This window comes from Triticum dicoccoides, chromosome 7A (genome assembly GCF_002162155.2).
Source record: "Triticum dicoccoides isolate Atlit2015 ecotype Zavitan chromosome 7A, WEW_v2.0, whole genome shotgun sequence".
In the NCBI taxonomy this organism is placed as follows: Eukaryota; Viridiplantae; Streptophyta; class Magnoliopsida; order Poales; family Poaceae; genus Triticum; species Triticum dicoccoides.
Genome location: NC_041392.1, coordinates 71937764 through 71951198, shown reverse-complemented (window position 1 = coordinate 71951198; position 13435 = coordinate 71937764). Strand labels below are relative to the sequence as shown.

The window sequence follows — 13435 nt, the reverse complement described above, 5'->3', positions numbered from 1 at the left end:
GTATGTAGACATATTTTAAAGTGTAGATTCACTCATTTTGCTTTGTATGTAGTCACTTATTGAAATCTCTAGAAAGACTTATATTTGGGAACGGAGGGAGTAGAAAACATAGTGGGTGATCCAATCAATCTCATTCTACTAGCAATATATATATATATATATATAGCTCAGTACAGTTTCGATTAAAGGGGTCCTAGAAAGATAAATTAGAGTTCCTTGCACACTGGACTGGACAGACATAAAACTTCAGAGCCAACAGGTAGCAATGTAGCATAGATAGCAGTTTTTTCTCTCCTGAGGCACACATCCAACCATACCATACGTAGAGAACTAATTAAGATGAAACATGCATATATAATTATATATATACTTAACTAATTCAGGTAGGGTCATCATGGCCACGCTAGGTACTAAAGTGCCATGACAATATCCTTGGCCGCTTTCATTTGAGCCGGCAGGAGCCTAGCAATCAGCTCCTTAAGGGCAGATGGGCAGCTGCTTTTCAGATGCTCGTAGCCATCACTTGCCATCATCGCCTCCAAATTGGATGGAGAAGCAAGGAACTTGAGGCAAGCTTCCTTGAGTCCATTGCAGTTATGCTGCTCAGCCAGAGCCAAACTGGTTGCCACCATACTGGGCCTCCTTTGGTTTGGAGAAATTTCATAAGAATTCTAGAGGATAGGATTCTTATAAATTTTTTTCCTTCAGAGCCCTTTGGTTCATAGGAATGGATTCCTATTCCTACATAGGATTGGTTCCTATCCTCCACATTTCATAGGAAAATAAAAATGAGCCTATAAAAAATTCCTTTGGTGTCAATCAAATAACATCTCGTTTCCTATTCCTACTCATAGGATTTGAGATACATGTCATCTCATTTCCTACAAAATTCCTATTCCTATGATAATCCTATCCTATGAACCAAAAGAGGCCTTAAATATGGCATTCACCTTGACATTCTTGGCACCAGCTGAATCAAGAAGCAAGCGAACAACTATCTCATTGGCATGTTTTGGCAAATAACCGTTTGGGTAATACCTCACAGTCCAGTTGTGGCCTCCAACACTGAAAGGGGAAGAAGCCGTGCACTCACCATTACTGAATAGCTCCTTCCCTCTTGAGTATCCATGTACCTTGAGCAAGTAGGAACCTTTCTCAGCTACATTGACGGCGGAAACCTCGCAGTGACCTGCCATTCAATCCGGAGGTAGGGTAGCGTTAGCGTAGGACGATGGATGGATAATAGCAGCCGGTTGCCTGCCGCGGCGAGGAGCACCCGGGACTGGGGTGGGCTGGTAGATTGGGGACGAAGACGAAGAGCACTGCCGCCTCCGCTCCTTGCCGTTAGTTCTCGGTCGGCACAAGAGGGAGGAGAGTGAGTGGGGAATGCGGCGGCGGCATGAGCTGGGTGATGATCACGTCAAGAGGGTTTTTATTGGGCCTAGATGGGCTTCGGAAAGCAACATCCAACGGCCCATGTATATTTTCTCTAAGTTCATGACTCACCCTAACTTCTTTTTTGTAGTTACTAGTAGATAGACTAAGGGTAAAATTTGAGAATAATATCAAGGATCACCTAAGCATCAGTTATTAACTGATGAAAAACAAATAGGTTTCAGTCCAATCCCTCTCGTTGTAGCCTTCTTCTTCCTCCCACTGTGCCGCCCCACCCTCCAACGCCTGCCTAACCGCCTAACACCGCCACCGCCCACGACCTCGACCACCGCCATCACAGTTCATTCGCTAATCCTAGTTATCGTGGTTATAAAAGGAAAACAATTATGTGCTGTGGTGGTGGTTCACACAGGAAAGGAAATTGCAATTTTGTGAATGATGGAAAATGATGTGGAAATCAGAATCATAGACAGACAGTAGTATATGACTCCGTGGAAGTTTGAATAATTGGAGCTAATGTGTAGCCATTTTGTTCCCTTAATGAAAGTGGTGTGTGGCTCCCAAATACGATGATGCAATAGGAAGTCGTCACCTCCATGTTTGCTGTATTAATTTCCAGTTGCCTCTACCATGCTGCTGTTGTTATATGTTTGCAAGTAAGTATTTTTTTTCTTTTCTTTTTTCTTGACCTACATACAAGCTGGAACCAACTGTCATGAACTGGGAGACTCAAATACTACTCCCTCCGTTCGAAAATACTAGTCATCAAAATAAACAAAAGGGGATGTATCTAGGAAAGCGGATTAGAAGCACTCGGTGCTCCACCCCCTATAGTAAAAAATAATTTAGTAATTCAAAAAAAGCCAAAAAAATCTTGGATATATTTTTGAACCAAATATGACTAGGTATTGTACTCATATAAAATGTTTGGCCAAGGAATAATTCTCGTTGACTTCAAGGCAAAAAAAAACACATTTATGACAACAATATAGCATGAATAGTACTTGTATCTAGCATTTTTTTGGGAAATCTTTGACCCCGGATACAATAAAAGTCATTTCCTATTTAAATCTTTTTATACAAGTGCAGTACCTGGTCATGTTTGATTCCATAAAAAGTTTCGGGATTTTTTGACTTTTTTTGAATTACTAAATTATTTTTGAATATAGGTGGGCGTAGCACCCGAGAGCTCCTATGCATTTTCGATGTATTTAGACGTATTTTAGTTCTAGATACATCTTTTTTTATCCATTTTGATGACAAGTATTTTCGGACGGAGAGGGTACCTTTTTGCCAGTTTGTGAGATATAAAAGTGTCATAGAAACAAGCAGTCCTATGAAGAAATCAGCACACATTCCCTACAAATATCTCATCATCTCTGACGGCTCATTCTGCAATGCTTAGCTTCACATAAGCTTCTATTGAAACTCACAGGCTCAACTGTCTCAACGGGCACGGAAAAAGATAATGTCACTTTTTCTACTACACAACTATTCCTCATATCGATAAAAACAAAAGTCAGGAGGGCTAGAGCCACAGAAACAAGATGCTGAGTTTGCAGACCAAAACAGTGACACCCGAAGACGAATGATTTGTCGTCCTGATCGATCCCAGGAATACCGAGCATACCGAGCTTTTGCTTGTGTTGCCTTGAGAGAACCGAACAACATAATGACCTTTAATTCACCTGACCTTCTTAACCAGTGTGAGTGTGGAGGTGCGGAACTCTGCGTCATCTTTAATGAAGCTCCACCAAAGATAGGTGAGGGGAACGGTGCTCGCGTGCCACAGCGAGTGCGCATCGGCATACCCCTTGTATGGAGGAAAGTCAAACACCTCAAGAAGCATAGCTAGAGCTCCTCCGAACACAACGACCCAAAGCTTCAACCGTGACGGATGATGGGTCACACCAGCCCAGATTGCCCATGCGACAATTTGAACCACTCCCATCGCCACACAAACTTTCATGTTCCATCCTGAAGAAAAGGCAGGCATATAAACACAGAAGATGCACATGAATTAACCTGTTTGTGCAACTGTATGCAAGGTAAAAATACTCTAGGAGATGCAAAAGGAACTTTACCGTAGTCAAGCTCGTAGAAGTTAAGATACAAGATGTGCGTTGTGACGAATGCTAGAATAGGTGCAGCAAACATCACCCTGGTAGCCCCCTCCTTGACATTAAAAATTCTTAGCAGTGTAAGGATTAAAGAGTAGCCAAGTACGGCCACAGCTGAAGAGTAATCCAATTTCTCAGTCAAGTCAATATCCCTACAAAATGAAGAATGAATGATGCTGAGCAAGATATTAAATATATTATTATGACAGCAGCATGCCCAAGCTTTGATTGAGCAAATGTGCACCTGGTATGGAATACAGAGCTCCAGATCCATGCATTCATTGATAATATTGCATAGATATGCCATAAGCCAGTGTATTCGTAGTACGTCTTCTTCGTCTGAGGTCTAAGAGGTAATCTGTATTTCACTAGCAGGAAGAACGAAAGCCAGCCAGTGAAGTGCATCAATAGGTTGAGAGCAGACAGTGCAGCTGAAAGGGGTTCCTGATAATAAATGCCAAACAAGTTATTAGTAGTAGTCATCATGGTGAAATACTAGTCTCATTACTCATCAACATACAAGCCAAATGTTACATGCCTGGAAGACAGAAACACGTTTGAAGGGCCATTTTCCGTGATATTGAACAGGGCTCAAGCCACCTAATCGCCGTTCCTCTTCTCTTCGCATCATGCAGTAGTAGCGGCAGTCTGTCATACAGTTTAGTTGCTTCCACTGCACGCGAAGAGCCTCCTGTGTGTACCAAGAACTTCCAGCAGATATGTTGTCGTTCTCCCGGGACTGACAGTGACTGGTGATGTTGCTTCCAATAATCCCCGTATTCTGACACTCCCCCACACAAGTTCTGCAGGTCAATCACGACGCAAGTTACCAGAAACTTCTAAACAATGTGACATCATAATGAAGTACAGCCCCTAACACAATGCATAACTCCTAACAAATAGTTCTACGATATGTCACACAAATCAAGACCGATAAAAAGGAAAAATTCCAACAATAACTGAGGCAACGATGTCACAATAGTTAGCTAAAGGTGGTCAGTAGATGCACAGCAACTGCTGCAAAAATGAGTTAGTTTGTTATAATTTTCATAATCAAACAATCGTGTAAAAAGACATACTATGTCTTTTTCGGATACAAATTTAATGGTTTAATTTTTGTGACACATAACCCATATTTTATTAGTTAAATTCATGGTCAAACTTGACTTCCAAAAAGAGTGTGTGCCTTCTTTTGGAGTAGGAGGGAAGTGCTAACCCAATATTTCAGTCAAGTCGGCAAGAAACAAAAACATATGTCACAAGTCACAAGTCACAATGAAGTAACAAGAAAGGATCAATTATATTGTAACGACCAACAACCATTATAGCAATTCTTAACATAAATAATTTCAGTCAAGTCAGCACGAGAACAAAAACATACTGTATTTCACAATGAAGTAACACGAAAGGATCAAACATATAGTAACAACCATTACCAACATATGTATGATATGTTTATACACTTTTAAATTGCTCTTAAGTAGGTGCGGTAATATAGTAACCACTAACCAGAGTTGCATCTAACCTATAGCTAGTGCTCCTCTGAATCTAATAGTAAATTGTCTGACCTGCAGTCTCTCTGTCCATCTAATAAGTATGACGGACTAATTTGCAATGGCAAGAATACCAATCATGTATCACCACTTAATCTTTGTGCATCTAATCTAATCTAAAGGTTCATCTGTCGGCCAATTTAACTGAATCCACCTTTGTACCAATTTATTAATTACTTGCGCTAGAAAGTAGAGTGTGGTAGCTGAAACTTGATTAATTGTTCATCTGTCGGCCAGGAATACAAATTGTGTTTCTGTTCTAAAAACAAGGCTAAGATATGACAATTTGGAGATAGAAAAGGAGATTTAATATTTTTAACCAACTGCAACAGGAGATGAGTCAAGAAGTGTGTGTGTGTGTGTGTGTGTGTCACCTCACCTGTAGTGCGGATCAGCATCTCCCGGGCTGGCCTCGACGGAGACGGAGACGAATATCCCAGGGAGTGCAAGAAGGGAGGCCAATCCAACTACCCACAGGCCGCTTCCGGCCATCCCTCACGGCAAGCAGCAGCTATGGATCTTCACTACACCCACACGGCAGTCCAGTCATAAAATGCACCGACACAGATACTATGTAAATTCGCCATTTTGGAAAAGCAGAAACGCATACAAGCTAGCTAGGAACAGCGGATTACCTTCTTCTTCTTCTTGTTTGCTCTCCCGAGGATGCCCGCGAGTGCGAAGTGGAGATCTTGACCGGCGAGCGAGGAAGGAGAGCACGACTTGGACCTCCAGGAATGGAATGATGCAGAGGAGAGAGCGACGAAACGAAGGTGCCCCGCCGCCTGGAGGTCCTCCGCGGCTACGCTATGCCCAAGCTAGATGCAGCCTCCAGCGACCGACCGCCGCCGGCAGAATCGGAGGTCGAGTGGGTGGGTGGCTAGGTTAGAATTTTCTTCTTTTCTTTTCTTTTCTTTGTGGGCCGGGCCGGGCTATTTTCAGGCTGGAAACACAAGTCCGAGCCCAGCCCAAAAATGCAGTAAATCAAGGCCGGTCAATCAGTTGGTCCAATCCAACTGATGAGGTTTGCACCATGGGTCGTGTTGTGTTGTCCTCAGAGGTTTACCAAATGGATCATGTTGTGCGCGAAGTTTTGCACGGCGAGTGCTTGGCCCATGTGGCACTCGAAGGTTTGGAACCGGTCATTTGCAACATAAGCCATGATGCCACCGCAACATGCCCTCCTTAGCCGACGAAGATGCGAGTGAAGACACAAAGAAACCCAAACAGAAATAATAAAATAAACAAAAAACTAAAATATGAGACAAAACTAGTACAATGACTGAACAAAACCACAAGTGTCGGTAGCGAAACATAGAGGACGAAAAAGAACACGAAAAATGGTCTTTCTTTCATCATTTTTTCTTTTTGTTGTTTCTTTTCTTTTTAAAAAATATTATGATTTTTTTTATATATTGAACTTTTAAAAAAGTAGTGAATTTTTTCCACTTTTGTGACCATTTTCAAATATGTGAACTTTTTCCAAATTCATGAACAATTTTTAAAGACATTAACACTTTTCAAATTCATGAATATTTTTTTCTACATTTTTTACATGAAGATATATTCAGATTCATGAACATTTTTCAAATTCTTGAACTTTAAGAAAATTTAAAAAAATTCGACTCCATGTTTTTTTCAACTTCATAATTTTTTCCGCAAAATTCAATGGTCAACACTCATCGTCAGCGGTCAATGCTTGGATGGCAAGGGTGAATAGTCAATGGTAAGCGGTCAAATAGTCTCGTGGGCCGCAACCCTAGTGCGGCTGTGAGGAGAAGAAGCCTAGCGGGCGCTTATTTCTTTTTTGTGTCTCTTTTTTATCCTTAGCATCTAGCCAAGTTTCGATGGGCTGAAATAATGAAATTCAAGGCTACGCGCCTTTGGTTGATTGTGATTTCAAGCATAAAGTTGTTTGCGTTGTTACTTATTTGTTGTTGAAAGGCGCGCTGTCGAACTGAATCTGTCAGTATGAGTGTTGTTTTTTTGAACTTTAGAAACCATAGGGGTGCACCTCAAAGTCTTAATATGTGAGCTTATATAACCATAACTGCTTGCTAAAGCACAATATCAGGGCCGAGCTTCAGAGTGTGAATCAGCCAGTGTTTTACGCTGTTGCTTTTGGACTGCATAAGTTTGGGCAGGCTCCTTGACGTTTTGTTGTGAAACTTTTTTTCTCTACTGTGGCACGGCAAAGATATCCGACAAGCATCACATATTCATAGTACATGAGAAACCAAAACGTCGGCTCCAAACAGCAGCTGATGGAAATCACCGCGTTATCCGCGGGGATGTGATTAGTAGCAAAGTAAAAACATTTCGATGCAACTGCACTGCAACACAGGTGAACAAATCTCACAACAAACACACGGTGGATGCCCGCCCGTGAAATCACAAGCACAAACAAGCGATAAGCACATCTGCAGCTGTTTATTATAGTTACAACGGTAGCATGCCCAAGCACTCTAGAACTAGCAGCAGCTTGCAGAAACTGCCTACAATACAATACAATACAATACAATACAATACTGATCAATATAAGCTCGCTTAGACTAGAGATAACAACAACACCTCATGGGATCTGAACAATAGTGGGCCAAGTTTCGGCTTGTCAAAAGGTCATCTTCTATACCCACGGGTCAAAAGGGAGTTGCAACATCGGCAACAGAAAATCTCGCAGAAACAACAACGGTTTCAAGTGTCACAGATTTCACTTGACGAGAGTGCAACCCAAGAATAGAAATACATAAGCGACCAGCGAAGTAAGGAGCTCCAGACACCAAGTACGCGGGAAAATAAATGCCGGGATCACTGGGACTACCAGCGAACCTACTATCCAGCCACCCGCAAAGAGTCCAAGCCTGCAAGTACGGAGGAGGATTAAAAGCCCTATACGTGTGCGACTGATAACGACCAAGGGAGTACTCGTATGTTGCTATGCAGGTGCTAACTAACCCTGTGGCAGACGCCCTGGCAAGGTTTTTCATCTTGTCGTTGAGAAAGTATATGCATGACACGAGTGCCAGTGCAAGCTGCAAGAGAAAACCATCAATGTTAAAAAGATTGTTAGAACCAGCAAGACCTATAATTGGTATAATAGGAGGCTTAATCTATCTTATAGGTAGGTCAAGTGTTCTTAAAACAAAACTCGAAGTGCACACTTCGGAGCACGGTCTTCCATTAGGTCCTTTACGGACGACGAAAGCCCCTTGGCTATACTCTACTCTTCGCCTCCGGCTGTTCTGTGCTTTTCTTTTGGCTCGGCGGAGCTGAGCTGGGTTCCATTACACTCTGTAGGAAATGCATAGACAGTCCACGCAGCAAACCGAGGATATTTTCTGCCTAATGGTTCCAATCCCCAGCCGCAAGAGAAATAAACAACAGTCTTAGGCTGTAAGTAATCTCTAACAGGTTCAATGCTTAGGAAAAAAGGATTATTGAATCAGTTGTGAGAATCATTAAAAGCATATATATACCTGGAAGGTAGGTCCAGTCTCAGCAGAAGTTGCGATGCTCCACCCAGCAATAAATCCAAAAAGAGCAAATCTTTTTGACACAACATCCATCGATGGCACCTCAAAGTGTCCAAGCAGTGACTTAACCCATGATGGGGATTCTTCCACTTGCTTAATTAATTTCCTTTTCAGGTTGATTTTGGACTTCTTACGGTGTGAGTAGCTCTTCATCATTATCTTATCATAGGCACCTTCAATTGCCTCTTCGTTTTCTTCATACCCAGCGTATTGTTGAAGGAGGAAGTTTCTTGCACTATTGATCTCTTCTTCAGATGCATCATGGTCAACACCAAGAAGCTTGTAAGGATCCCATGTTTTTTGTCTTGGGAATACAGGGACATGCTCTACAAAGAAAAAAAATCATGAAGTGACATAAGAGCAGTGAGCAAGAAAAGTATTCAGCACCCAAGGAAATGATAAAAGGCACGAGTTCCAGGTTCATTCACGACAAGTTACGCTATACTTTGACAATTCAATCTCTACCACTAGCAATTGGGCGAAAGACAGGCTTCAATTGCAAAATTTGCAAATAATAATTCATCAAGAGTCTGCTGCAGCTAAATAAATGAAATGACCATTTAATTTCTTGTTTTAACCACTGGTTCAGCAATACATAACACATAATGATAAACAAATCTAGGGCAGCCCGGTGCACGTAGCTCCCGCTTGAGCAAGGTCCGGGGAAGGGTCTGGCCACTTTGGGTCTATAGTACGCAGCCTTTTAATGATAAACAAATCTACTCCCTCCGTCCCATAATATAAGAGCGTTTTTGACACAACGCTCTTATATTATGGGACGGAGGGAGTAGAAGACAAAAATAATTTACAAATCCACTTTACTATCTGTGGTTCTTGAAACGCAGAATGATTAAAAATTAAAGGAAATTATATTCAAAGTCACAATATTTAGAAAAAAAACAAACAAGACCAGCCAGGAGCCCTTGGCATTGGCGGCATCTTTTTTTGATAGAAGAAACAACCTGGGCGCCTTGTGGAGTCCGATACTCGATAACTCGAACATGCACCTGCACAGCTTATCAACAGAGTGACGGCTCTGTTCTCAATGTCTCACAATATGAGAAGTGGATTTCGTACCTAGAATCGACCTATGTTTATCTTGGTAGGTCAACGAAGCTAGGCAATAGCTTTTCGCAACCAGTTTCTGGATACATAGCAAGGACCGAATTAAGCAGATATGCCTGGTTTATGCCCAATACAGACAGGGAATATGTGTTGATTAATTTCACCGGACAGGACTGCTTGTTTCTATGACACTTTTAATTATCTCACAAACAAAATGGCAAAAAGGTACTATTTGATTCTCCCAAACCTTGCTTACAAATAAGAAAACTCGTCTGGTTAATGGCATTTGATTCCAGATATGCAGGTCAAGAACAGATACTGCAAACAATTAAGAGCAGCATGGCAACTTCCAAGCCGAGACTCAGCGGTACTGTAAATTAATATGGCAAACATGGAAGTGACTTCCTATTGCATCAATCACCCTTGGTACTGCCGCTTGCACGGATTGCTTCTACTACTTGTTTTAGTACTGAAATCTCCGTATTTGGGAGCCATACACCATTTGTAAGGGAAGGACCGCCCATTAGGTCCCATTATTCAAACTTGCACGCAGTCCTGTATTCCCATATACCGTCTATCCTGAAGGCCAGGATTCTGATTTCCACATCATTTTCCATCATTCAAAAAAATGCAAATTTCTTTCGCGCGTGAACTATGAAGTATGAACACACGGAATTGTTCTTTTTAACCACGGTAAGCCGATAACTAGCATTAGCGAATGAACTGAAACATTTGTACCACCAAACCATATTATTATTATCGCATTTGCTATTTAACAGCGATGGCCGGGGGGTGGCAGCTGCGCTAGGCGGTTAGGCAGGCGTCGGAGGGCAGAAGGCAGTTAGGCAGGGCGGGTGGGAGAAAGAAGAAGGCTACGAGGGGGAGGGATTCCAGTAAAACTGAATTTGTTTTCAGTTAATAACTGAAGCATATACAGGTGCTCCTTAATATTATCTCAAATTTTAGCCTTGGCCTAGTAACTGATTCCACTTATCTTGGCACTGCCAAAAAATTTATAATCTGATCTGAAAATTTTGCCCTTGCCTGAAGGGGGTAAATCTGCAAAGGTACCCTCTCCAGCCTAGCTTCCAAAGCAATCGGCCAGGGGGGTTTGTTACCTTGCCACGGGTAAAGTAACACGAACATGGTAAACCAACATGAGGTGGAGCAAGGGGCCGGGGTTGTTACCACTGCCGGCGCCGGCGCCGGTACCGACGGGTAGGCTCGCGGAGCAACAGGCGCGCCGCAGCCGCAGCCGCGGGAGCGGGAGCGACACGCCTCGTCGTGCTAGCAGCAGCACGCCATCATCCGGGTCCGGCCCGCCGCTGCGGAATTCCTCCACCAACCACATGCAGATGCAGGGGTCAAAAAGGCAGAGATGGAGCCATGGAATTGAGGCGAGAGGAATCGAGTGGCGGATACGTACGCGTAGTGGTAAGGCCTTGGGAGCCGCCGGACGAGAAGGGACGCCTGGCTCTGGCTCAAAGCGACGGCGGCCTGCATCGCCGACCGATGGATAGAGCAAGGCGGCGGAGACGACGACGTAGGTGGTGGGTTGGGTTGCCCGTGTTACTTTACGGGCCAGGCCGGTCTCACCTCGTGGGCTGCCGCCGACTGGCGGGCCATCACGGCATCCCCACCAAGTTTGACTCAAAAATAATTCATCTAAAAAAAGTTGACTCAAATAATAATCCAAAATAAATATACCGACGGTCACTGAAGTCGAGTCCGAAGCACAAAACAGTACTTGTACTAAAACATACCTGTGATTGAGTTGGTGAGATGGACAGTGGTATTCTCAACCCATCAAAGTTCAAATCCTGATGCTCGCATTATTCCTGGATTTATTTCAGGATTTCCGACGATGCGCTGTCAATGGGAGGAGACGTTCCCGTTGACGACGAGGCGCCTACGGTGACTTCGTAAATCTAAAGATGATATGGCGGCTCAGTCACTCGGAGGTGCTCATAAAGGTAGGGTGTGCGTGTGTGCGTTCATAGGAGTGAATGTATGCACGTGTATATGAGCGCTTGTGTCTGTACTGATACTAAAAATAATAACATAAGATGACGTGACGTGATTGTACTATCAGTGTTGCCGAAACGACTTCCTAGCGATCGGCCGCTACAACGGGCGATCTAGTCCAGCACAACTAATCAGCCGACAAGTCTTTCCATCAAGGCCCACCGGGTGAGACTTCCAGCGCACACACATGCAAAGGCTAGGCGAGACTTCCAGCGCACACATATACAAAGGCTAGGCAAGGCAAGTGGGAGGCGGCCCCACCCAAATCAACACTAATCATCGCCCCTCTGATTTTTAGGAGGCTCGCCTCTAATTAACCACCCCTAATTAATCCACGTTTATACTTTGGTTCTTTTTGTTTCTTTTTTTATTTTCTTCATAATCCTCGGTTTTCTTTGCTTTTCTTGTTTGTTTCTTCGTTGGTATTAACCGGTTTCCTTTTTTGCACATGTCTACCTTTTGTGAGTACACAATGTGCATTCTTAGCGTACATGCGAAACATTTTGTTTTTCTACACTTTGAACATTTTCAAGTAGATGATGTACATTTTTTAAATACGTGTTTTGAACACCTTTTTGGATAGACGGTAATATTTTTCAAATACATACTGTATATTGTTTTAGTGTCAATAAGAATTTTTATAAACTACACAAACATTTTTTTACTGGAAATAAGCATTTTTTTAAACCTATAGGAACATTCATATACATTGTATATACATTTTTTTAAATGTGACGCATGTTTTTTTGAATTGCTTGAATTTTTGCTCTAAAATGCTGCGTACATTTTTTAATGGCACGAAACAATTTTTTTTCACATTACGAAAACATTGCTTTTACATTGTTTTTTTTTGCAAATGTCACAAACACATTTTTTAAACTCATGGGTGTATTTTTAAAAGTACTCAAACATTTTTCACATTGCGTAAACATTTTTAAACGTGCCAGACTTGTTAAATCACAAACATTTTTCGTACACATGATTAACATTTTTATATACACGTTTAACACTTGCAAATGCATGATTAACATATTTCAAAAAAATGTAAAGTGTTTTTTCGTACACATATTTACAATTTTTCGAAATATAAACAATAGGAAAAAAGCCATGCAAAAACCAAATAAAAAGTGTGAAGAAAAAATGAAAAAAACATATATGTGATGTACTCTCTCCTCCGGTCTCTTCTCCACCCCCTCGCCGCGTCGACGCCCCTACGTTTCTCTCTGTCTCCCCCATATGGAGCCGATCAAACCCGCAGCAACCCTAAGCAGCAAGATCGGCGACCAGCACGTGTTAGAATATGTATAGGATGAAGGAAATATGCCTTAGAGGCAATAATAAAGTTATTATTTATTTCCTTATATCATGATAAAAGTTTCTTATTCATGCTAGAATTGTATTAACCGGAAACATAATACATGTGCGAATACATGGACAAAACAGAGTGTCACTAGTATGCCTCTACTTGACTAGCTCATTAATCAAAGATGGTTATGTTTCCTAACCATGGACAAAGAGTTGTTATTTAATTAAGGGGATCACATCATTAGTTAAATGATCTGATTGACATGACCCATTCCATTAGCGTAGCACCCGATCGTTTAGTATGTTGCTATTGCTTTCTTCATGACTTATACATGTTCCTATGACTATGATATTATGCAACTCTCGTTTGCCGGAGGAACACTTTGTGTGCTACCAAACGTCACAACGTAACTGGGTGATTATAAAGGAGCTCTACAGG

The 13435-nt window shown here is 42.1% G+C and overlaps 2 protein-coding genes across 3 annotated transcripts; both read right to left on the bottom strand.

The window, feature by feature from the left end:
* Positions 1 to 2732: 2732 nt before the first annotated feature.
* LOC119329556 (post-GPI attachment to proteins factor 3-like) lies at positions 2733 to 5947 on the bottom strand. 2 transcript variants are annotated; one of them, XM_037602615.1, is made up of 6 exons: positions 5704 to 5947; positions 5448 to 5592; positions 4054 to 4318; positions 3760 to 3959; positions 3480 to 3667; positions 2733 to 3372 (listed from the first exon to the last, which is right to left on the bottom strand). In XM_037602615.1, exons 2-6 carry the CDS (start codon positions 5558 to 5560, stop codon positions 3080 to 3082), a joined length of 1059 nt encoding a protein of 352 aa, XP_037458512.1. In that variant the 5' UTR covers positions 5561 to 5592; positions 5704 to 5947; the 3' UTR covers positions 2733 to 3079. The 2 variants fall into 2 exon arrangements, with proteins under 2 accessions (XP_037458512.1, XP_037458513.1); XM_037602616.1 differs by having other exon boundaries at positions 5448 to 5587.
* A 1476-nt stretch (positions 5948 to 7423) lies between these two features.
* Positions 7424 to 11245, bottom strand: LOC119330283 (protein CHAPERONE-LIKE PROTEIN OF POR1, chloroplastic-like). The gene is made up of 5 exons (XM_037603388.1): positions 11093 to 11245; positions 10855 to 10991; positions 8545 to 8927; positions 8024 to 8100; positions 7424 to 7929 (listed from the first exon to the last, which is right to left on the bottom strand). Exons 1-5 carry the CDS (start codon positions 11167 to 11169, stop codon positions 7779 to 7781), a joined length of 825 nt encoding a protein of 274 aa, XP_037459285.1. The 5' UTR covers positions 11170 to 11245; the 3' UTR covers positions 7424 to 7778.
* Between the last annotated feature and the right edge of the window lie 2190 nt (positions 11246 to 13435).